This window comes from Emydura macquarii, unplaced genomic scaffold (assembly GCF_026122565.2).
Source record: "Emydura macquarii macquarii isolate MOO-44397 ecotype Brisbane River unplaced genomic scaffold, CSIRO-AGI_Emac_v2 contig_1477, whole genome shotgun sequence".
NCBI classification, from domain to species: domain Eukaryota; kingdom Metazoa; phylum Chordata; order Testudines; family Chelidae; genus Emydura; species Emydura macquarii.
Window position 1 is genome coordinate 10,845,636 of NW_027131614.1, and position 22,410 is coordinate 10,868,045.

Consider the following 22,410-nt stretch of genomic DNA (forward strand, 5'->3'; position numbering starts at 1 on the left):
TTGTTTGAAGTTGGTTTACACACATTCCAAACATCATTTGGATGAGCCTCTCATTATCCCTCCCTTGGTCCTGTCTTCATGGAAATGGTGGAGAAACCTGATGATCACCTGCAAATGTGTCCCCTTCCATGCCCCAATGTCCAAGACCATCATCATGGACACATCCTTGTTAGGATGGGGTGCCCACATGGACAAATTAAAGTTACACGATCTATAGTTCCCCAGGGAAGAAGAGAATGCACATCAATCTTCTAGAACACAGAGCTGTGAGTCCTTTTTCCACCTAATATAAGGGCAGTTGGTACAAATCAAAAACAACATCAAAATCAAGGTGGAGTCAAATTTTTTTCCTCTCTGTCAAGAAGCCATCAGGCTCTGGGATTGGTGCATCAAACAGTGGATATCCATAGCAGCTGTACACTTACCTGGACTGCTGAACAGCTCTAGCAGACAACCCAAATCATGAATGGGGAGATCAAAGACAAAATTGTAGAGGACTTTTTCATGGACTAAGGCAATCCCAAAGTTGACATCTTCACCATTCAATACAGCAACAAATGTCTGAGATTCTGCTTGACCAGTGGAATGAGGCCAGGATCCATAGCAGATACATTCCTGATACCCTGGTCAGAAGATCTGATGTATGCTTATTCTAGTTACTGGAGTGCTCTGCAAATTCAGACAGGACTCAGTCAAGTTAACCCTCATAGCTTCAGGGTGGCCCCAGCAATTCTGGTTCACAAACCTACTGAACCTGTCAATATTCCAATCCAAAACCTCATCTCTACTCCCAGACCTGCTGTCTCAGAATCGGGGACAGATCCTACACCCAAACTTGGTGTCCCATCTCATATCATTGCAGCTGGATGGATGTTGTCAATAAAGTGCCTAGTTAGAGAAGTTCTAATAAGCAGCAGAAAAGAATCAACAAAACAAAATGGATGAAATTTTTCCATTAGTGCCACCAAAAATGAGTGGTAGCTCTATCCTTAAAATACTTATTGAAACTAAGACATAAGAACCCGTCCTTGAGTTTTGTCAAGGTGCACCTACCTGCCATCTCAGATCATCACCCACCAGTGGAGGACTATACAATTTTTTCTCTTCTGTTGGTTGTTAAGTTTCTGAAGGGCCTAATTAAGGTATGCCCAACAATCAAGGACCCTGTATCCGCACGGGACTTTAACATGGTAATTTTAGCCATCATGGAGTGACTCTTCGAACCTATGGCCTCTTCCCAGCTATGCCTTACTCATTTTTAGTTGCTATAACTTCCACCGGAAGAGTAAGAGAGATTCAAGTACTACTGGCTGGCCCACCATACACAGTGTTCCACCCAGACAAGATACCCATGAGAACACACCCTAAATTTCTCCCCAAAGTAATGACAGAATTCCATCTGAATCAACAAATATACCTACCACTATTTTTCAATGACTCCAGATCTCTTTCTTGAGTGGTAACAGCTAATTTAGACCCTATCATTTTTTATGTATAGTTGAGATTATGTTTTCCAAAGTGTATTACTTTGCATTTATCAACATTGAATTTCATCTGCCATTTTGTTGCCCAGTCACACCAGTTTTGTGAAATCCCTTTGTAACTCTTCACTTTGGACTTAACTATCTTGAGTAGTTTTGTATCATCTGCAAATTTTGTGACCTCAATGTTTACCCCTTTTTTCAGATCATTTATGAATATGTTGAACAGTACTGGTTCCAGTACAGCCCCCTGGGGGACACCACTATTTACTGCCCTCCATTTTGAAAATTGACCAATTATTCCTACCATTTGTTTCCTATCTTTTAACTAGTTTCTTATCCAGGAGAGGACCCTTCCTCTTATCCCATGACTGCTTTCTTTGCTTAAGAGCCTTTGGTGATGAACCTTCGGGGACATTAGACTCCCAGCTGCAGGTAGATGACAATATAACAGTAGTGACCAGGATAGTTTTCTTCCACCTTTGTTATGAGGTTCTCTCAGGAATAGACCTTGATATCATCATCCATGACTTTGGCTGATCTTGAAGTGACAATGGCAATATGCTGTATGTGTCTTTCATCAGCTTGGAAAATGAAGCTAGTATAGAAGGCAGCAACCAGATTAAGCCATGAGTGCATGACATTAGTGCTCAGAAATCTACATTGGTTGCTTGTAGTTTTCTTCATGGAGTTCAAGGTGTTGGTTCTGATGTATGAAGCCCTAAGTGGCTTGACCTCTCTACCTAAAATCTCTTCATTCATCATACCATACTGCCATAAACTGAGGTCAGTGGAGATGTTTGAGCTGGAACTTCTGTGCTATATGAAAAAGAGAGCTGCTGGCTGGGTATTCAGTAGCCTCCCCATAGTCTGAAATAGCCCAATTTGTTGACTATTTGGGTAGACACTTTGGAGGTGTTTGGATATGCTATATATTTGTAGTTGGAGACCTTAAATATGTGGGAACTGAGGTGGGGAAAATTGTAGCTTTGTAGACTGGCTTCTGTACAGAGAAATGTTGTTGGTTTTGTATTAATTTGAATAGATTTTTACTGATGTCAAAGGTGCCTGTCAAAGTCTGAGGTAGATTCAAAGAGGGATTGGACATATATGTGGATAACAAGAATATCCAGCATTATAACAGTTAATGTAAACAGAGAGATTTGGAAGGGATAAGAATGCTTCAGAGTTTATACCAATCTCCAACTATTAAAATTAAGATGAGACCTTCATGAGGGACAAATTACAATACATCTGCCTGCTGTGGAGTTCTTGCACCACCTTCTGAAGCATCTGGTGATGGGCACTGTTGTAGACAGAATACTGGACTAAATGGACCACAGGTATGATACAGTATGGCAATTCCTATGTTCCTGTCTTCTGAGTCTGTAAAACACTGACATACCACTTATTGAGTGCACTAAAATGATTATATTGGAATTGTGCATTACTTCTACCATGCACCAACATTAGGGGAAAATTCAAACAAATATTCTACAATAGATGTGTAATCAGGGAGTAAGTTTAGTATTAGTTGCTAAAACACCGTACGCACATTATGAGAAGCACAGCAATTAATTAAAAATGTTACATCTTAACAATGGTAGAACTTTGTGTGGTGTCCTTTATATTTAAATGGTAATATCATTGTCCCTTTGTTTTACAAGGCAATAATGCAATTCCCAAGTGAATGAACTGTGAGGCCAAAGGCTAAGAAGTTTATCACAATGAGGAGGAAAACAGGGCAATGAAGACATGTAATACTGTATTACATGTCTGCAAAGAGACATACACGCTAATGTTGTTATATCATGAAGGAGTTGGTCATGACTCCAAAGTTAAAGTTGAATCTGCACTTCCATTCAAAGTCTTATTTTCTACCCTTTAGGCTTCTGACTGGAGTAATTCATATGCTAGCAAACTGAGATGCTTAAAGTAGGGTATGAAATTTTTTTCTGAGATTTTGGGAAGTACAGGGTTAAAGATGTCCTTAAATTACTTGTTTCAGATTTTCCCAAGTTCTATGGATTTTCTGTTCACATGTTCTCAGCAAGTGATAAGTTTTCAGAACTCCTAATATCAGTGCCCAGATGGCTCTTTACAAACTCGGTACTGAGTGTTTTTTATACATGGATCAGCATTTTCCAAGATAAAGCTATTTACTAATCTTTGTCCTTAGGGACTAGGTCCATAGGATCTGCTCCAAAGCCCCTTAAAATCAAGGGGTGCATCCGACGAAGTGGACTTCTGCCCACGAAAGCTTATGCCCAAATAAATGTGTTAGTCTTTAAGGTGCCATAGGACTCTCGCTGTTTTGCTTAAAATCAATGGGAATCTTTCCATTGACTTTAATGCGTTTTGGATCAGACCCAGAGAGAGTGGAAACGGATAAGGTGCTAGACAAGCTACTTTCATCTTGTGAAGCGTCCTGCCAGTTTGCTACTATTCTCTGATTCTGGAAAAGTACGGAAGTTCTCCAGGATCAATGAATGAGAGAATACAGGACAATGTGAGCAGAAGAGGAGCTGGCAGTGAGACATTGACATAGAATCATTCCCCACCTTCTCATGTCATCCTACTGCTCTCTGGTCCACTCCTAAGGAATGAAGACTTTCTCTCCTCCTACGGAGAATTAATAGATTCTTCAACTCTCTTACATCCACATGATGAGCCACAATAAGTCTGACCACTTCAACAAACTAGCTTTCAAATAGCTGAGGAGCCCAATAAGACTCATGAGGGTTGAAAGAGAAAGAGGGAGTCTTGGGGAATGAAGAATCTGTCACCCACTCCCCAATGTATAGGCCAGGGATCATAAACATTTCTAAATGTTTTTAAAAGTAAGGACATTTCCACACAAAACCCTGATTATATTAGAGTTTATAGTTGCGAGTGTATATCAATAATTTAAGTTTAAAAAAAAAAACCCAAAACGTAATTACAAAAAAATACACATCAAGAAACTGAGTTAATCTTAAATATAAAACACAAACAAACCATTTGAAGTTAATTTATCTGAAATACCTAATTACACCTGTGGTGATGCAAACCCCCTATATTTCTTTCTTTGTTCTTTTCATACCTAGGGCCTGTTCCTGAAAACCCTTAGGAGTTTGTAGTCAAGCTCCTATGCCATACATTGTTGTTTGACCAAGAACTTGATGTTCCCAAATGATAACTGTGGATAGAAGTTGGGAAATGTGACCCAATCACTACTATTTGTCTAAACATCATCTTTTTTCCATTATGACTTGAAGAAGCCTGCAGTAAAAGGAAGCAGATCTTAAATCTGGCACGTGCACTGTATTTGTACCTCTTTCAACGACTGTAGGAATGATGTTGTAAGTGTATGCTTTGACACCACACTAACCTTTGCTCTTTTTATGGAAAGTGCTAAAACTTCATTAGCCAGTAAATTTGTGCATATAGATACAGATTTACTGATAAGTGGTGACACAAAAAGTCTATATGAAGAATGTAGAATGATGGCTTTCAATGTGAAATCTATCTAATTGCAATTTTATTAAGTACATCTTTATCTGTGGCTAGTGCATGGCTATGCAGACTGGACTTTGCACAATCTTTGACTTAGGAGTAAAACATTCAAGTGCTTGACGTCTAATGAGCTTAAGCTGTTTGTTATGGATGGATAAAGTTGTCTTGGAGTTATTTTCTGAGGGCATCACAACAGGAGCAGAGCTAAAGTGGGGTATTGGGCTTGTTAATTGTGCATTCCTACACTTTCAAATGTTTGGATTTCTTTTAAGTGCAATTTTAACTCTGGCTTTCTTTATTTTCTGATGCTTTTTATTACTACATTCTTGTAAGGATTTCCATCATTTAAATTACTGTTTTGTTCTCTTAAAAATTAAGCTAGAGTTAAAGTTATCTGAAAATAAGCATTATAAATACGTTTGTTTAATTCAACATTAATAGAAAGTAAAAAACATTTTCTGTTTGGAGTGTGAGCGTTGAGGCTGTTGGTAAATTTCAGAAAGTGGTATATCTGTCATTTTATTGTGTATAAATTAACTGGCCTCATAAATTGCAGAATAAAATGAATGCTACCCTGCTTTTTGACCAGATGGAAGAATCCACTTGCATTATAACTTCCAAATAAAGGCTATTCAAACTTAAGAGGGGGAAAATAGTATTTTAATATATGATGATGGGAGTCATATAAATATCACAGAGAAAGAAATAGTGCTTCTCATTCTCATATACTGGGGAGGGGGAGTTGATGCTTACAAAACTTGAACTTACAAGGAAGAGAGAACCCCAGTTGGTGAGAGGCAGAAACTTAAACCAAAACCTTCCCAACTTTATTTTATTATTGTGTATCTCTGTTATACCCCTCAGTGTGTGGTTGGAGAGACCCAACAACAACAGCCACAACCACCACCCTGAACTGGTTTGTTTTATTAGAGTAGCAAGAGAGGTGATCTCTCTTAGACGGACCACATGGGTATACAAAACATGTCCATGTGTAACTATTGTTGAGCAACTGCTACAGAATGTGTGAAAGTAATAGAAAGACTGCGAAGGAAAGAAAAGACTAAAGACATGTCTACACTACAATGGCACAGCGGCATAGTTACAGCAGCAGTGCGCTGTAGTGCCTTAGTGTAGATGCTTCATATATACATTGACAGAAGAAGGTTTTCTGATGATGTAGTTAATCCATCTCTTCGAGGGAAGGTAGCTAGGTTGATGGAAGAATTCTTCTGTTCACCTAGCCGCAACTACACCAGGGGTTAGGTCAACCTAACTATAGTGCTCAGGGTGTGAAATTTTTCACAGCCTTGAGTGACATAACTAGATTGATCTAATTTTTAAGTGAAAAAAGAAGAAAATGAATGGGAAAATTAAGGGTTAAAGAGAAAAATAACAGGAAAAAATCAATGGGAAATTTTTAGAGAGATAAAGTGGAAACAAATTTATTAAAAGTATGCAGCAGAGAAAAACAAACAAGCTTTTTTCAACAGTAAAATATGAAGAGGAAAATCATTTTATAGTAATAGTTCAGAGGTCCCATCAGAATTCACATAGAGGATTTTATTCTTGCCATAAGTATCAACTCTAATGAAGGAAAGAATAGTTCTCATAGGTATTTAACTTTCAACCTGAGTAAGTATACTTTTATTTTGTGATTGGGACCATGTGTGAGATTTTAAAGAACATCTAGGTGCATAGGAGCACAAATCTCATTGAAAGTGAATAGGACTTTTGCCACTAAATCACTTAAGCATTTCTGAAAATCTCACTCTAAAGGTGTATGTCCAGGAAGATTTTTCCAGTTACAGTAGTATAGTTATAACAAAAAAGTTAAATTACTCCCCCATGTGGACATTGTTATTCCAGACTAAGAATGGCCTTTTTTGTCTTATTTTAAACTGCCTCCAAAAGTCTGAAGTGACATGAGTTAAATGAGAAAAAGAGTGTCCACAGGGAGTATAACTATCATTAGGACTTTTGCTCCTAAATCACTTAAGCATTTCTGAAAATCCTACTCTAACGGTGTATCTCATGGAAGATTTTTCCAGTAATACTAGTTTAATTGTATATAATAATTATATCAGTAAAGTTAAATTACTCCCCCATGTGGACTGTTATTCCAGAATAAGAGTGGCTTTTTTGATTTAGCTTAAACCGCTCCCAAAGTGATATAAAATAAACTAGAAAAAGATACTCCTATACCAGAATAAGGATACCCACATAGGGAGTTATATCAGTATAACTGTAATGCTTTAAATTCACATCACTGCATGAGGATGTGGGTCTGTGGAAAAAACAGCATGTAATCAAGTAATTAAAAATTATATCATAATTCATAAGCATGATGATGAAATTAAGGTTGCACAGGCAACCTTAATCCCAGTGTTTCCTAATTTTGAGCCTTTGACTTTGCAACCTTACTTTTTTATTTATTTTTTTAAATATAATTTCCTAGCTTTCTAAAACAGTAAACTGAATAAAAATTCCATCATGTGGAATCATGCTGACTCCCACATGGCTTATCCACAGGATTAGAACTGCCTGGTGTCCACAGCACAGACCTCTGCCACTTGGGCTAATGTGATAACTAGTAGCTGTAGTAGATTACCATCCTTTATGTGGGTCAGCCACTAGAGGGAGATAAGAAACACAATTTGCCAGTGGGTTTCACAACTTATTGAAAATGAGGGCCAGGGAAAATGAGACACTGGAATCCTCGGCTCTATTCCAGGTTCTGAAGTGGAGTGTATCTCAGTGTTTACAGACTCTGCTCTTCTGTCTGCCTCCAAACCTAACTTTTTGTCCATGGCCCCTGCAACCAGTTCTCCTCCTAGTCACCTCCCTCAATTTTCGCCTTCCCTCTGTTTCCTCTCCATTCTGGCTTCTTGTTCCAGTCTTCCTCTTCACCACTTCTTCTTCGACTAGTGTCCCTATGGATGCTTCACCATAGGTGTGACTGCGTCCCTGCGCTGCTGATCAGAGAATTTTGGTAGCAGTGTCCATTTGTCCCAGGACATGCAGTGCCCCCCCTCCCCCCCCCTTGTGCTCTGCCACGAAGCTAACCAGCATTGGACTGGCAAACCTGCCTCAGTTCCTTCTCAACTGCCCCCGGCTAGAAACAGCTTTAGCTGTCCGCTAGTGAATCATTACCTTCTACAGACTTGCTAGTTGTTTCCCTACTTTAGCTACCTTTTAGAACTTCCTTTTCACTCCTTTATTCTTTTATTTAACTAAAAAAAAAACCTTTACTTTGTTCGACTTGTTTTCGTTCGACTTCCTGCCTCGTGTCTGGGAACCCCCCACCCCGGACAGGGTATGCCTTGTTCACTGGACTTCAAGAAGTGTCTATCCCAGGGACTGACGTACATTCTTAGTAAATCTGTTGTCTGGGAGAGAACCACATCCCCCAGAAGTGTGGTTTGTGTCAGCAACTGAAACCCAGATCCAGAAAGGATAAAGGACTGAGACTTAAGCTTCTTCTAATGGAAGTGTCTCTCCAGCCATCCTTAGAGCTGTGCCAAGACTCCCGATGGCAGGAATCCTCACCACAAACCTCTACATCTAAGCCTAAGAAGACAACCATGAGCTAGTCACATGAGGCTTCTAAGAAGAGGGCTGTGAGCCCTAACAGTGCGCCCCAACCAAGCCGAAAATGATCTCTGGCACGTTTGGTATCATCGGTTCCGATGGCACCAAAGCCATCTAAATCCGGTGACCAGAGTTTCCATGGTACCACCCCAACAGACCATATTGGGCTGCCTAAGGACCCAATGGGCACAGGCAAGGAAAAATCAGTATTGACTAGGTGCGAAAAAGATAGAGAATCCGCCCTGGGGAAGGCTTCTTTGATGTGGACACTAAGGTCAGTACCGTCTTCAGCACTCCAGGCATCAGCGGACCACTCAACTAGGACCGCATCACCAGCTCCTTTGATGCAGACATCTTGGCACCACCAACCACTACTGGTACCAACGCCTATGGCACTGCCAGACTTCCACTATTTGACAGATCTTTCCGGGTCTGACATACTGGACTCATCTCTACTCGGTACCAGGGCTGCAGACTCACCTATGACATCATGCCATGAACCCTCATTCTCACATGCAGAGTCAGACAGTGATCAAGAGGATGCAGTCTCCTGTTGCTCCTTTAATCCATCCTATGGTATCCATTACCAATATGAACCTCAACCGTACCACCCTCCCACCCTCAGCCTAGTACCAACTACTGGGACCCTTTCTACCCTCTCAGTGGCCTTACTGGGACTCTTGGCAAGCACATAGACACTGTGTCTTCCGTAGTTCCAGTGTGACCTATCAGAAGCCACTCACCTTCAGCCGCCGCATCAAGAGTGTCTGAGCCCCTTGAACAGTTGAGAGGAACAAGACGCTGACATTGAGGAGGAGGCAGCTATGCCCCAGACTAACTCTCATCTTCATCACCAGGTGCCCTCTCCACCATTGTGGGCAGATGACTTCAAGCTTTCCAGGAATAGGCTCAAAGGGTGGCAGATGCATTACAACCACCATTGCAAGAGGTGACTATGTCACACCATAAACTATTGGATGTTTTACACTCATTTGCTTTGTCCAGACTAGCTCTCCATATCAACGAGGTTCTCTTGGACCCTGCCAAACTTATATGGCAGACCTCTGCCTCAGTCCCGCCAATATGCAAGGAGACTGATAAGAAATATTACATGCCAGTGAATTCTCTTCTCCCACCTGCCTCCTAATTCAATCATTGTGGATGCGATGAATTCAAGAGGCTGTCAGCATCACTTGAAATCCACTCCCTATGATCGGGACTGGAAGCGACTCAATCTTTTTGGGAGAAAGATTTATTCATCAGGCACCCTACTGTTCTGTATTGCAAACTATCAAGGTTTAAAGGCAAAATAAGATTACATCAATTATTCAAAACTCAATTACTTTATTGAGCAGCTCCCAGGTTCTCACAAGGACCAATTCAAAGCCCTCATTAACAAAGGCCAACTCGTGGCCAAGATGTCACTCCAGTCTGCATGTGGCACAGCTGACATGGCAGCATGTTCTATCTCCTCTGCCATCGTGATGAGGCAAATATCTTTGCTGCACTTATCAGGTTCCCCCAAAGAAGTGCAAACAACCCTGGAGGGCCTTCCTTTTGAAGGTACAAAATTGTTGGTGGAAAAGACAGACACTTCCACTCTACAAGACTCCAGGGCTACTCTTCGATTGCTGCAGGGCTACATCTGGGCAGAAGGGAAAATATAGTCTCTTTAGGCCTTTGTTCGGGCCCCGCTTGTCACAGTATTCATCACAACGCTCAGATGAACCACAAAGAAAGAAGTCCAAGTTCTCCAAACGGAAACCTTCAGTCCCTCAACCTACTTCTTTGCAGCCATCCACCTAAAAATGAAAGTTTAGACAGATTAGTCGAGGTTCCATCAGACCACTCTCTTCAATACCATCTAATGCTGGAAAACCTTTCTCATCTCTATGGATGCCGTCTTCCCCCGCTCTGCAGCACCCGGGAACAGATAACCTCCAACAACTGGGTGTTGGAAATTATTTGAGATGGATACTCCATCCATTTCACCTCCCTCCCCCCCAGTCCCATTCTCCATTCCTCTACAGGAACCCTTCTCACAAGAACCTGTTATGACAAGAGATTCTACCTCACAATGGGATTTCAATCTACTATTAAAAGGGCTGACTAGACCACCTCTTGAACCCATGGCCACTTGTTCCCTAACTCACCTTCCATGAAGACAGTGTTCCTGATTGCCATTACCTCCGCAAGAAGGATTGGGGAGATAATGATTCTGATGGTGCATCTCTCCTTCAGAGTGTTCTTCCCTGACAAAGTCACACTCAGATTACATCTGAAGTTCACCCCCAAAGTTACTTCTGCATTTCATGCAAACTAACTCATTCACCTTCCGAACTTTTATCCCAAGTCTATCCAGGATAATAGAGAAACCATCCTCCATATGCTCAACGTAAGGAGAGCCTTGGCTTTCTATTTAGACAGGACAAGTCTGTTTTTAGAAAATCTCTGAGACTCTTCCTTTTCATTACAGATAGGTCTAAAGACACAGCAATTTCAGCTCAAAGACTCTCCAAATAGGTCTCAAACTGTATCAAACTGTTATCAGATTTGCAATTTAGCACTCCCATTCACAATCTGCACATGCTATGAGACTGGTTTCCTTGTCCATCGTCTTCTTCAAGGGTATCCCTATGTCAGAAATCTGCAGAGCAGTTATCTGGGCATCTGCACATACCTTCTCAGAACACTATGCTATTCTGGGGGACTCTGCTGCAGATGCCAGATTTGGTGCTGCTTTACTATCATCATAACAGACTTGACTCTGAAGCCCCAGCCTCCAGTGGGAGATACTGCTAGTGAGTCACCTACTGTGGAGCACCCATAGGGACACCACTCGAAGAAGTTACTCACTTTGTGCAGTAACGATGGTTCTTTGAGATGTGTCCCTATGGCTGCTCCACAACCCACCCTCCTTCCCTCCACTTTAGAGTTCTCACCATAAACTCTGTGGTAAAAAAGGAACTGAGGAGGGTTCGCCCACACAATGCTGGTTAGCCTCATGGCAGAGCACAGGGGGGAACAGTGCATGTGCAGGGCAAACGGACACTGCTACCAAAATTATTTGAGCAGCAGTGCAGGATGCAGACACACCTACATTGGAGCACCCATGGGGACACATCCTGAAGAACCATTGTTACTGCACAAGGTGAGTAACTTCTTCCCTGCCAGGTAGGGCTCCTCTGGCTACTAATAAGGGGGAGCATGGAGAGCACAAGAATGTTTCTCTGTTTCCAGGTTTCTGTGCCTGGCCTGGTTGATGGGAGGAGCAATTGTAAGAGGTGTCCTGTTCTCCTGGGATAGAATTTGCTCATTTGCACTGTGGGGATGGCATACTGCAGTCCTGTCAAATACAGGAGCTGACAGAGGGTGGAGCTTACTCAGTGCTGGTGCAATTTGTGGAGAATTTAGCTGTCAAACTCTAACAAGTCTTTATGGAGCATGTGCAAACAGAGACTCCTAACTTGTCCAAATATGGGTAAATTTATACAGGGATCACAAAAGGTGACACTAGTGTGACACCCCCCCCCCCCAATTTAAATCGCTGCTGCAAAGCATAGAGATGCTAGAGCTTCTCAATGAAAGTGTTGTAAGATTTTTTTTCTAACATGGACAAAACTGTCTTTTTTCCTTAATCTTGTTCTGAGAAATGGTTAAGCCACTTTTGCTGAAATTTAGGCTTGGTCGACACTACAGTTTTTGGTTGACATACGACAGCTTATGTTGACCTAACTATGTCAGTGTCTACACTACAGCCTCGCTCCCATCGATATAAGTGCCCTATTCCACGGACATCATAACTCCACCTCCACGAGGCTTGTGTCAGTGTAGTTAGGGGGTTAGTCTGTCTACACAGACACTGCATTCCTGACATCAGCTGTTGGCTGTCTTGTCAATTAAATTGACATGAAAGCAGCTCCTGGCCCCCCAGCCGGGCTGCTGCTGGGTCTCGGCTCCCCGCAGGGTGCCCAGCTGCCCCCTGCCAGGAGCATGGCAGCCGATTGGACTCTGTCCATGGATCTCCCTGCCAAAGGAGAAAAGCCTTGGGTGGCTGCCCCATCACCCCCAGCTGAGAGCGGAAAAGTGAGAAACCCCAGGGGGCAGCAGGGCTCCCAGCAGGGAGCTGTGTGGAGCAGAGCACCCTGGCTCTCAGTCTCCCCAGTTCCTCTTAAGTCAATGGAAGTGTTCCTGGTGAGGATGTGCACCACTGACAGAAGAAGGGTAGTGTGGACAACAGCCATCGCAGTAATTACTGCAGTGGCTGTAAGTCAATCTAACATAGGTTGACTTAGACTGTAGTGTAGACGTGCCCTTAAAAATACATCTTCAACAAACATGCAGCATTTGAAGTTTCAGCCAAGATAGTTAATGACCGTCATAAGCGACTGAAAATGCCATATCTTACAGGAAAGTGTTGGTCAAATTTAAGTATAGGTGTTTGGTACTTGTACCACTTGCAGTAATATTCTTGGGGGCTCTAGCAGAAAAATATAGGCCATGACGTTCATCTAAGAATGTAGTAAATGTAGAGTGGGTACAAATGGACTGGAGTGTGATGTTTGTAATCTGTATCAGAATAAAGTTGCCTTTTCTTTTTAAAGGTGGAAAATTCTGTCAGTGGGTGCTGGATCTAGAACCGAACTAAAGGGCCACCCCAGCCCTCCCCCCAATCCAATACATGCCACATTTTCACAGAGCTGCTACATTTGCTTATCCAGAGCCAGCGAAGGGGGGGCCTGCGTCTTCAGAACCTCGCAGTGCCATGTTGTGAACCATGGAGCTGGGCTCTTTCCGCGCTGAGGCTACTCTCTCCAATAACAACCCCCCCCCCCTTTGTTTTTGTTGGGGACACTAGGAGCGAGGGCTGCCCCCCTCCTTGTGGTGAATAGGGGCTGCACAAACCGGCGCAGAGCCGCTTTCTCAAGTCTCAAGCGACTGTGGGGAAGGCGACACCTCCTGGGAAGACGGCTGTTAAAGAGCCGCGCCGCATCGCATGCACCGCACAGCCCCACGGCTGAGGGCCGGGGTCTCTTCTCGGGCTATGTAGGTCAATGGGCCAATTTCCCCTCGCCTAGGCGCGCTTGGCAACACCCCCCGCCCGTTCGCGCTGTCCCCTGCAGAGCAGGGCCACAAGCAGCCAGGGGCGTTTCATGGAAACGCAGCAGCGCGGCTGCGAAGTTTCCTCCTCGCTGGCGGCCAGGCAGCCTCTCTCAGCCGCCCGGGGTGCGAAAGGGCCCGGACTCGGGAGGAGTCGACTAGCGCCGCCGTGCCGGGGGAAGGCAGGAGGGCGCGACTACGCCTGGCGGCTGGGCAGCCCTCCCCGCCCCTCCTCCTCTCCGGGTAGCGGAGGGGGAGCTGTGGGAGGGTCTCTCGCCATTGAAATAAACAAGCAGCCAGTTATTAAAACGGGAACATGGCGGCCGCAGCTCCAGCCACAGCTTTCTCTTGCAAAGCGAAGGTCAGCGCCGGCGGCAGCCGCAGCAGCAGCCGGAGACACGAGTGACCTCGGTAAACGCTCCCGCATGCCTCCCCCTCCCCTCCTTGCCCTCTCGGCCGGGCTGTGGCTGCCCGCTGCTGCCTCCCAGCCGGGTTGTGTAAGCTCGGGGGAGCCGCCGTGGTGGCGGCTCGGGCAATGGTGGTGCGGGGACGGCAGGCACAGAAAGGCAGCGGATGGCAGGGGGAAGGGGCGGCTGCTGCTCCCCGCCACGGGGAAGGGGGAGAGTGGGGGGGGGGGCTGCCGCTGGCGGGGTGCGGGTGTCACACGGCGCGGCTAGCTCCGCTTCCAGCCGGCGGTGCGCGCTGAGGACTGGCCGAGCAGCGAGGCTGTCTGCAGCCCCAGTGGAAACAGGGGCGATTACGCCTCCCCTTGCTGAGGACGCGGGGTGCGGTGGGGAGCGGCTCTCCCTAAGGGTATGGGGGGCTTGTCCCCTCCCCTGGCTGAGCGGCGGGGGACAGCGGCTGTAGCTGCCCTGGGCGGCAGAGGGGGACCGGGCCGGGGCTATGCGACCCCCGGGGTCAGGGGGACAATGCGGGGGGCAAGGGAGTGTTCCCCTCCGCCGGGGGAGGTCGGGGTGTGTGTGAGCAGGAGGGAGGCGGACGTTGTCCCCCCGCCCACCCCGGGAGCGTAGCGGGGCCGGGGCGGCTGCTTCGCCCCGTCTCGCACCCGCAGGTTCCCTGCGCTCCCCGCCCCGGCATTGCGGGCAGCCCAACTTCTCTAAGTTACTTTCTGCGCGGGGGCGTGGAGCCGGGAGGCCCCTCCCCGCGGCCGGGCCCCGGCCCTGCGGCCGCCTACGCCCCGGGGGCTCTCCCGGCCGCCGCCGCCGCAGTGCTGCTGTGTGCGCCGCCGCCCGCGGGGAGGGGATCGCGCGGGCGGCGGGGCCGGGGCTCAGCTGGTGCCGCTCGCGGGGCGGGGCGCTCGCCTTGGGGGGAGGCGGCGGTGACGACGACGTGCGCTGCTTCGGACTGCCAGGGCAGCGGTACCGAGCGGGCGGGGGGTTCCCCGCAGCGGGCGGGGGGGACATTAGAGCCGCCGCCGCCGCCTCCCTCCCAGAGTCCCAGTCCCCCTTCGCCGGACCCGTCCCCCGCCGGCTGTGCGCGCGCGGGGGCGGGGCGGGGGGGTCTGGTGTCATATTACAAACTGCTGTCCCTCCAGTCCGGAGTTGTTGCTGCGCGGCTGGTACTTAACTGAGCATGCGTGTATCAAATGAGCATACGCACTAAGAGCTGCTGAAGCCGCTGCCCGGACTCTGCCCTTACTAGAGGGGAGGAGTCTGTGCTAGGGGCCGCCCAATTGAATGCAGGGCGGGTCAGACAGCTGGAGAGGCAGGGAATGAGAGGGGCCATAGCAGGGATGTGAAGGGGGAGGGGTTCAGGGGGTGACAGAGGGAAAACTGGAGGGGGAGTATTAAAGGGGGGGGGGGAGCTGTTACCACAAACCTGGTGAGCCATGTGCAGTGACTGCGAAAAAGGGTGATGGGGGATCATTTTGCCCTTAGAGGAAGGGACATCTTAGTTCCCGCTGCCCAGGGCTGTGCTCCTACAGCAGTGTTCCTCAGACTTTTTCGTAGCGTCCCCTTACCCTTGTCAGTGGTCTCCCTCCCTCCCAAGGGGTTGGGAGTGGGCTGAGGCTGGGCTGGGATAAAGGAGCTGAGGCCAGGGCTGCAGGGGGGACTGCTCTGAGCCCAGAAAGGGCCAGAAGCAGAACCGTGGTTGGGGCCTAGAGTGAAACTGTGGCTTCGATGCAGTTGGGTGTCAGAGCCAGGGGCGGGTTTGGAGCCAGGGGCGGGAATGAGGGCCGGGAGCAAGGCAGTGACTGGAAATGGAGCCAGTGCAACGCAGGGCTGTGTAGCGCTCCTTCACCACCCCTAGTGAGGGTTGGCTTGGGACCCGCTATGCTTCCCTGAATGTTTTCCATGCCCCATGGTTTGGAGACTTCTGCAGTAGCATACCATGAGTCTCTGGTGCCCGGGGCCAAGCCTACATTTGCGTCCCCCCACCAGGCGTCACTCGCTCCCCTGCCCCCATGCAGGACTGGAGGGATCCTGACACCATCCACCAGCTGCCTCAGGGAGCAGGGGGTCTGTCAGACCTGTTGGGAGGGGGGGGGCATGCAAATGCAGTCTTGGCTCTGCGCCACCCCCCAGCACTTACCCACTGCTCCAGCCCTGCAGCCTGGCGCCAGCTCCGACAGGGGTGAACTCACCTCCCCGGCCTGGGGAGGAGGGCTCAGGCCGGCCCTTCACGATGCATGGGACGGGATGCGCAGAGGGGCACCTGTCAGAGCCTCCTCCACCCCTGCCCGTCATGAACTGCCAGCCTGGTGCTTACCCACTGCTCCATCCCTGTAGCCCAGCACTAGCTTGGACACGGTGGCCTCACCCCCCCGGTCTGGCGGTGGGTACCGGGCCGGCCCTTCACAATGCATGGGGGGGCTGAGGGGTGCCCCTCAGAGCCACCTGCGCTCCCTGCCTCCTGCACGTCACGAAGGGTCGGCCTGGTGCCCTCCTCCTTCCCCCCCCCCCAGGCCGGCGACTGGGGGCTTGTCCCTTCCCCCCCACCTCTGTACTAAAGGCACAGTGTGTCTAATGCCTGGACAGGGCTGCACTTCTCTATCTGATATGCTATATTGAGCGGCTAAAAGAGACTTGATTCAATTAAATAATTGACATTCACCAGCTTAAAATTTATAGTTGTCAAACATGTTTTTAGTGTTTAAAAGAATCCTTTATTGGTTTATATGTCTGAATAAAGCCTCACAGCAGTTCACAGATTTGCCTGATCTGCAGTTCTGATTGCCTGAACAGGACTCCTTTTTCTTGCAATCTACTGTAAATGGAGTTTCACTCCTTTAAATTATTGACTTTTAAAAATGTTATTTTTATTTCTCTAAGCATTTCCTCATTTACGTTTGTTAACATTGGGCAGATAGATGTCATTGTGTTATTTAATTGACGTTTTTAATAATAATCATTTAAAGTAATAATAGTTGCTAGTAACTTCAGCAATCACATTTCTGTATTTCTGCTATAGGACTTACTCTTTGTATTGCAGCATTTAGTTCTTAATTCTAAATTTTTGTTCTTTTTCTTTTTTTTTTTATACACAAGTTTATTCTTTGGGTCATATGGAGTCAATGCTGACTGATTTCCTGGATTGATGTCAAAACTTCAGTTTCTGTTAATTTAACAATGGGGATTGCCTTTATCAACTGTTATTTTACCTCTCTATCCAATACTCTTGTCCTCTTACATGTCACCACTTGTGCGTAGAACTTGGTTCCCATATAGTCACTACAGGCCAGCTTTTTCCAGGTTGGAAGCATCTCCTTGCTTTTGAAAATCCCACTAGTTGCCTAAATACCATTTAAAAATCTCGCCGTTAGGGCACTATACTGTCTTGTGTAAAATCCTTCTCGAACAAATAGGCATACAACCCCAAAAATAGATTGACAACCACAGGAATTCAAAAATTGTAAGTTATGCACCTGAAAATCATGAATTTAAAATAAATAAATACATTTTAGGTTCTTTTAATTTATTTTTGTTTCTGAGCCGTTAGGACACACTAGCTTCATGTTTCTTTTGTTACCTCTCCCAAAGACTCCATATACCTAAAACAGTTGTACATCCCTATAACATTCAGTACCGTTTTGGACTTTGAATAACGTGACTCCTTCTGCCTTTTGTAATTGAAAACTTAATAAAAATCCTTATTCCTGTAAGTAGTTTCCCATCCTGCAAACACTGAAGTGTACACTTTTAATCTTTCATTACTTCATTTGCTGCATACATAAATGTTGATTTTTTTTTCTTCTAAATTGTTTATACTTCTGAGTATTTTAATTTTGTAGCCTTTTATGTATACTATGTATTTTGTTATAATACATTTCAGTGATGGTCTTCATTCTGACAAGCTTATTGTTCTGTACTGCCAAAATCAGGGATTTTTAAGATGAATAATCCCATTACTCCTTTGTATTGGTTGCTTTTTGGAGAAACTGAAGCGCCTTGTCTCCACTGTGTTTTTACAGGGGGATAATGATATGATATGGTAGTTATCCCATGGCAAAAACACATATTTTCTTAACACTGAGTATACAGACTGTAGTGCTGACTCAGATGTTAAATTAACCATTATTATTCATAGCTTGACAACTCTGATACTAATTGAGTGGCCAAAACTGCTCCTTTGCAATCAGATGTGTTAGTGCCTGAATGTCTGCAGCCCCCCATTTATGCGGGTGTCATGCTTTAAGCGGTTTACCCATTTAAACTAAAGGAATTAACAGAGGCTTTCCCCCCCCCGCTCAATTTTCTTTGTTACCTTTGGCCTGACAAAATTTCAATAAATGGCTTAAGGTTAAATTTTTTTTAGGTGAACCTGCTCCTTCTTTTTGTCCTGAGCTGGTCAGGACATCTTTCATGAGCAGGAGATTGAAGGCCTGATAGTATCATGGTAGATCTTGCTGTGTACACATAGGGTATTGGCCTAGCTGTACAGCCATTCTTTCTATGAGCAATGCATACAAAGTCCGATTAGAATTAACCTATTGAGCCATGTATTTGGTGCTTTTAACTGTAAAGATTCCTCTTTCATCTCAGCCTCTACCTGCTTACACATGATACAAACCTTATCTTGTACTATGCATGTTCTCCCAGGAAAATTTAACCTATAAACACAGCATTTGTTGTGTTTACATCTTTCTTACATTATGATGGTAGTATTAATCAGTCCGTTGATTATTGCAATATTCACAAAGCTTTGCTGACACAGTATGATAAGCTGCAACAGAAATATATTCAGCTCATGTAGAACATTGTGATGTTGTGTCTCAGCACACATGCATCGTGCAGGGCTGATCACCTGACTCAGATACATCCATAAGGAGGGGGTGGCAGTTACTAGATACGCTCTATATTTGTTTCTGAAGTGGTATAGGATGTTTTCATTGTAGGAAAGCTGCTTGGCAGGGCACTCCCTGTTTATTCACCTTATAGCTGAGGTAATCAGAGCTCAAGAGGGGGAAATGTTATAAATATATCTGCTGAAGACAGCCCTGTGACATCAGTGGCTGATCAATGCAAGAGAATGCACATGTCTGCTGTGACGGATGGTTTTGCTGACAACACTGAGAAATATTTTGAAAAGGAGGAGGATGCTGACATTCTTAAGAAGAGCTGAAGAAGTCGGGCATGTATGTTGTATATTACATGGCCACATTATAGAATCATAGAATGGTAGAAAGGTAGGGCTGGAATGACCTCGAGAAGTCATCTAGTCCACCCTCCTGTGTCAAGGCAGTAGGAAGTAAACCTAGACGCTTCCTGACAGGTGTTTGTCCAACTTCTTCTTAAAAGCCTCCAATGGTGGAGATGCCACAATCTCCCTTGGAAGCCTATTTCAGAGCTTAACTACTATTATAGTTAGGTTTTTCCTAATATCTAACCTAAATCTCCCTTGCTGCAGATTAAGCCCATTATTTCTTGTCCGATCTTCAGTGGATGTGAAGAACAATTGTTCACAGTCCTCTTTATGACAGCCCTTCACATATTTGAAAACTGTTAACAGATTCTACCTCGGTCTTCTTTTTCTCAAGACTAAACATGCCTAGTTTTTAACCTTTCCTCATAGGTCAGGTTTTCTGAACCTTTTATCATTTTTCTTGCTCTCCTTTGGTCTCTCTCCAATTTGTCTACATCTTTCCTAAAGTGTGGTGTCCAGGATTGGACACAGTACTCCAAATGAGGCTGAGCAGGTGAGGACCAGTGCTGAGTGGAGCAGGATAATTACCTCTTGTGCCTTTCTTATGGCACTCCTGGTAATACACCTGAGAATATTAGCCTTTTTCACAACTGCATCACATTGTTGACTTTCTTTCAATCTGTGATCCACTATAACACCCAAATGCATTTCAGTAGCACTACCCCCTAGCCAGTTATTCCCCATTTATAGTTGTGCATTTGCTTTTTCCTTCCTAAATGAGGTACTTTGCACTTATCTTTATTGAATTTCATCTTGTTGATTTCAGACTCATTTTTCAATTTGTCAAGGTCATTTGAATTCTAATCCTGTCCTCCAGAGTGCTTGCAACCCTTCCTAGCTTGGTGCCATCTGCAGATTTTATAAGCATACTCTCCACTCCATTATCCAAGTCATTAATGAAAATATTGAATAGTACCAGACCCAGGACTGAGCTATGTGGGACCTGCTAGATATGCCCTCCCAGTTTGACAGTGAACCATTGATAACTGCTCTTTGAATATGGCCTTTCAACCAGTTGTACACTCACCTTATAGCAATTTCATCTAGATCACATTTCTTTAGTTTGTTCATGGGAAGGTTGTGTGGGACTGTGTCAAAAGCCTTACTAAAATCAAGATATGTCACATCTACTGCTTCTCCCCACCCACTAGGTTATCAACTCTGTCAAAAAAAAGGAAATTTGGTCAGTTTGGCATGGTTTGTTCTTGACAAATCCATGCTGATTATTTCTTATCCTATTATTCAGTAGGTGCTTTCAAATTGATTGTTTAATAATTTGTTCCAGTTAGGCCGACTGGTCTATAATTCCTGGATCCTCTTTGTTCCTTTTTAATTGAGACTTAGACCTAGATTCAAAAAGGTTTAGTTGCCTATGTCTCAATTTTAGGCTCCCCTGCAATTTCCTAAACTCAGCATCTACATTTTCAGGGTAAAATTTCCTTCTGTGTTTCTGTCTCTGAGCATGCATGCTGCTTCCTTACTTGGCTTCTGAATGCCAATATTCTACCTAAACCCCAGATTGATTCACCAATAAGAGAAATTGGGTGTGAGGTGGGTGGGTGGGGCAATGTGTTCTCAGAGGCTGCATACTGGATCGGAACCCATTCAAAATGTGGCTGGAGGAGGAGGAGGACAACATGGTATCACCATCTATTTCTAGATCGTAGTTAGAGAACTTGCCTGGGATGTGAGAGAACCAGGTTCAATCCAGGATTTGTACAGAGGTTTTCCCGTTCCAGGTGAGTGCTCTAACCTGGATTAGAAGTTGCGAGGGTGGGTTCCTTCTCCTTTGGCCTTTTTTGTGTGGAATTAGGACCTGCATAGTTCATTCTCTTAAAAAACAGCTTAGGCACTTAAGCCACTTGACTCCAGGAGAGGGGTTCTCATAGTGGATCACAAGGCAGAACTAGGTGCCTACCTGCAGCAGGGACTGAACTCTGTGAGGGTTGGGATTTAGCATACACTTCCTCTGGTCAACATCTCCCATTGGCTGTTTTAGGCAGCATCTGGCCTAGGGAGCAGCTTTTGTGGGTCCCACTCTGAGATGCCTCTCTCTCCAAATTCATTGTATAGAGAGCTTAGACACCTAACTCAGGAATTGTGAATTACAGTGGTGTTCCTGTGACTGACTTGGTGCCTAAAAGCTAGGTGTGATACTGAGTGTTGCAATGCTTAAGTCCCTTTGTGAATCTAGCACTTACGCCTTTTCCTCACTGCTAAAAAAAGGTGATTTTTTTTTAATTGGGGGTAACTAAGGTGTTTGGTAGGGGTATTCTGAGGGAAAAGTACAGTGAGGAGAGGGTGCTTCAGTTTTAGCAGTGAGGAAAAGTCCTGAGAAAATGTCTCTGGAAGATCAGAGGGCAGTATACTCTGATTTTGTGCCAAAGCAGAGAAGTGCAAACTTTTGTTTTGAAAACTTGATCAATATGTTTAACAGTGACAAGAGTGGGGGGGAGGTCTGTATAAGGAAAAAAGGTAGATTTTTCTGCCTAATAATTTAAGAAGGTATTTGTAAGTATTTCAAATACCTTTTACAATGCTTTACACTTGCATTTTGTATATATTAAATGTTTTGTTACTGTAGGCCATGCAGTTTCTAATCTACAATGGAAAGAAGCTAATAAAGAAAAGGAATACTTTTATTCAGGGTTTTACATACAATAGCCCTGCAGTGTAACTCTGTAGAATGCTCTTGCAAATGACAAAAATATCTTTCCTTCTTTATGTCCAAATTTAAAATAGAAATTTTACAGTGGTAGTAACTTGTGACTGGAGTGCCCCGAAACATCACAGATTGCTACTCCTTGGACCAGAGGATGGGGAAAGAAGAGAGCTAGCAAATTGTGACAGGCGTACACTCATCCATCACAATTTGCTACCTCTGTACCCAAGGATGGAGAAAAGGTCCTGGACCAGAGGATGGGGAAAGGTGAGAAGTAGCAAATGGTGTCAGTTGAATCCATCCATCACAACTTACTACCCTCTGGATGAGAAGATGGGGAAGGTGAGAGGTAGCAATTAGCAGCATGGGATCCCCCATCCATCACAATTTGCTACCTCAGGACTAGAGGATGGAGAAGGT

The 22,410-nt window shown here is 45.1% G+C and overlaps 2 protein-coding genes across 5 annotated transcripts in view; one reads left to right on the forward strand and one right to left on the reverse strand.

The window, feature by feature from the left end:
* The first annotated feature begins 13,708 nt into the window (after positions 1-13,708).
* The window catches only part of NCOA2 (nuclear receptor coactivator 2), a 256,509-nt gene continuing 247,807 nt past the window's right edge, over positions 13,709-22,410 (forward strand). For all 4 annotated transcript variants that reach the window (XM_067553633.1, XM_067553632.1, XM_067553635.1 and 1 more), the window contains exon 1: positions 13,709-14,075. The gene's annotated coding sequence lies outside the window, so the exon portion shown is untranslated. The remainder of the gene's footprint in view (positions 14,076-22,410) is intronic.
* Positions 14,027-15,196, reverse strand: LOC137156647 (uncharacterized). The gene has a single exon (XM_067553516.1). It carries the CDS (start codon positions 15,194-15,196, stop codon positions 14,027-14,029), a length of 1,170 nt encoding a protein of 389 aa, XP_067409617.1.

Excerpts from the sequence above, each read along its gene's own strand:
- LOC137156647 (XM_067553516.1), bottom strand. The coding sequence starts at position 15,196 with ATGACACCAGACCCCCCCGCCCCGCCCCCGCGCGCGCACAGCCGGCGG.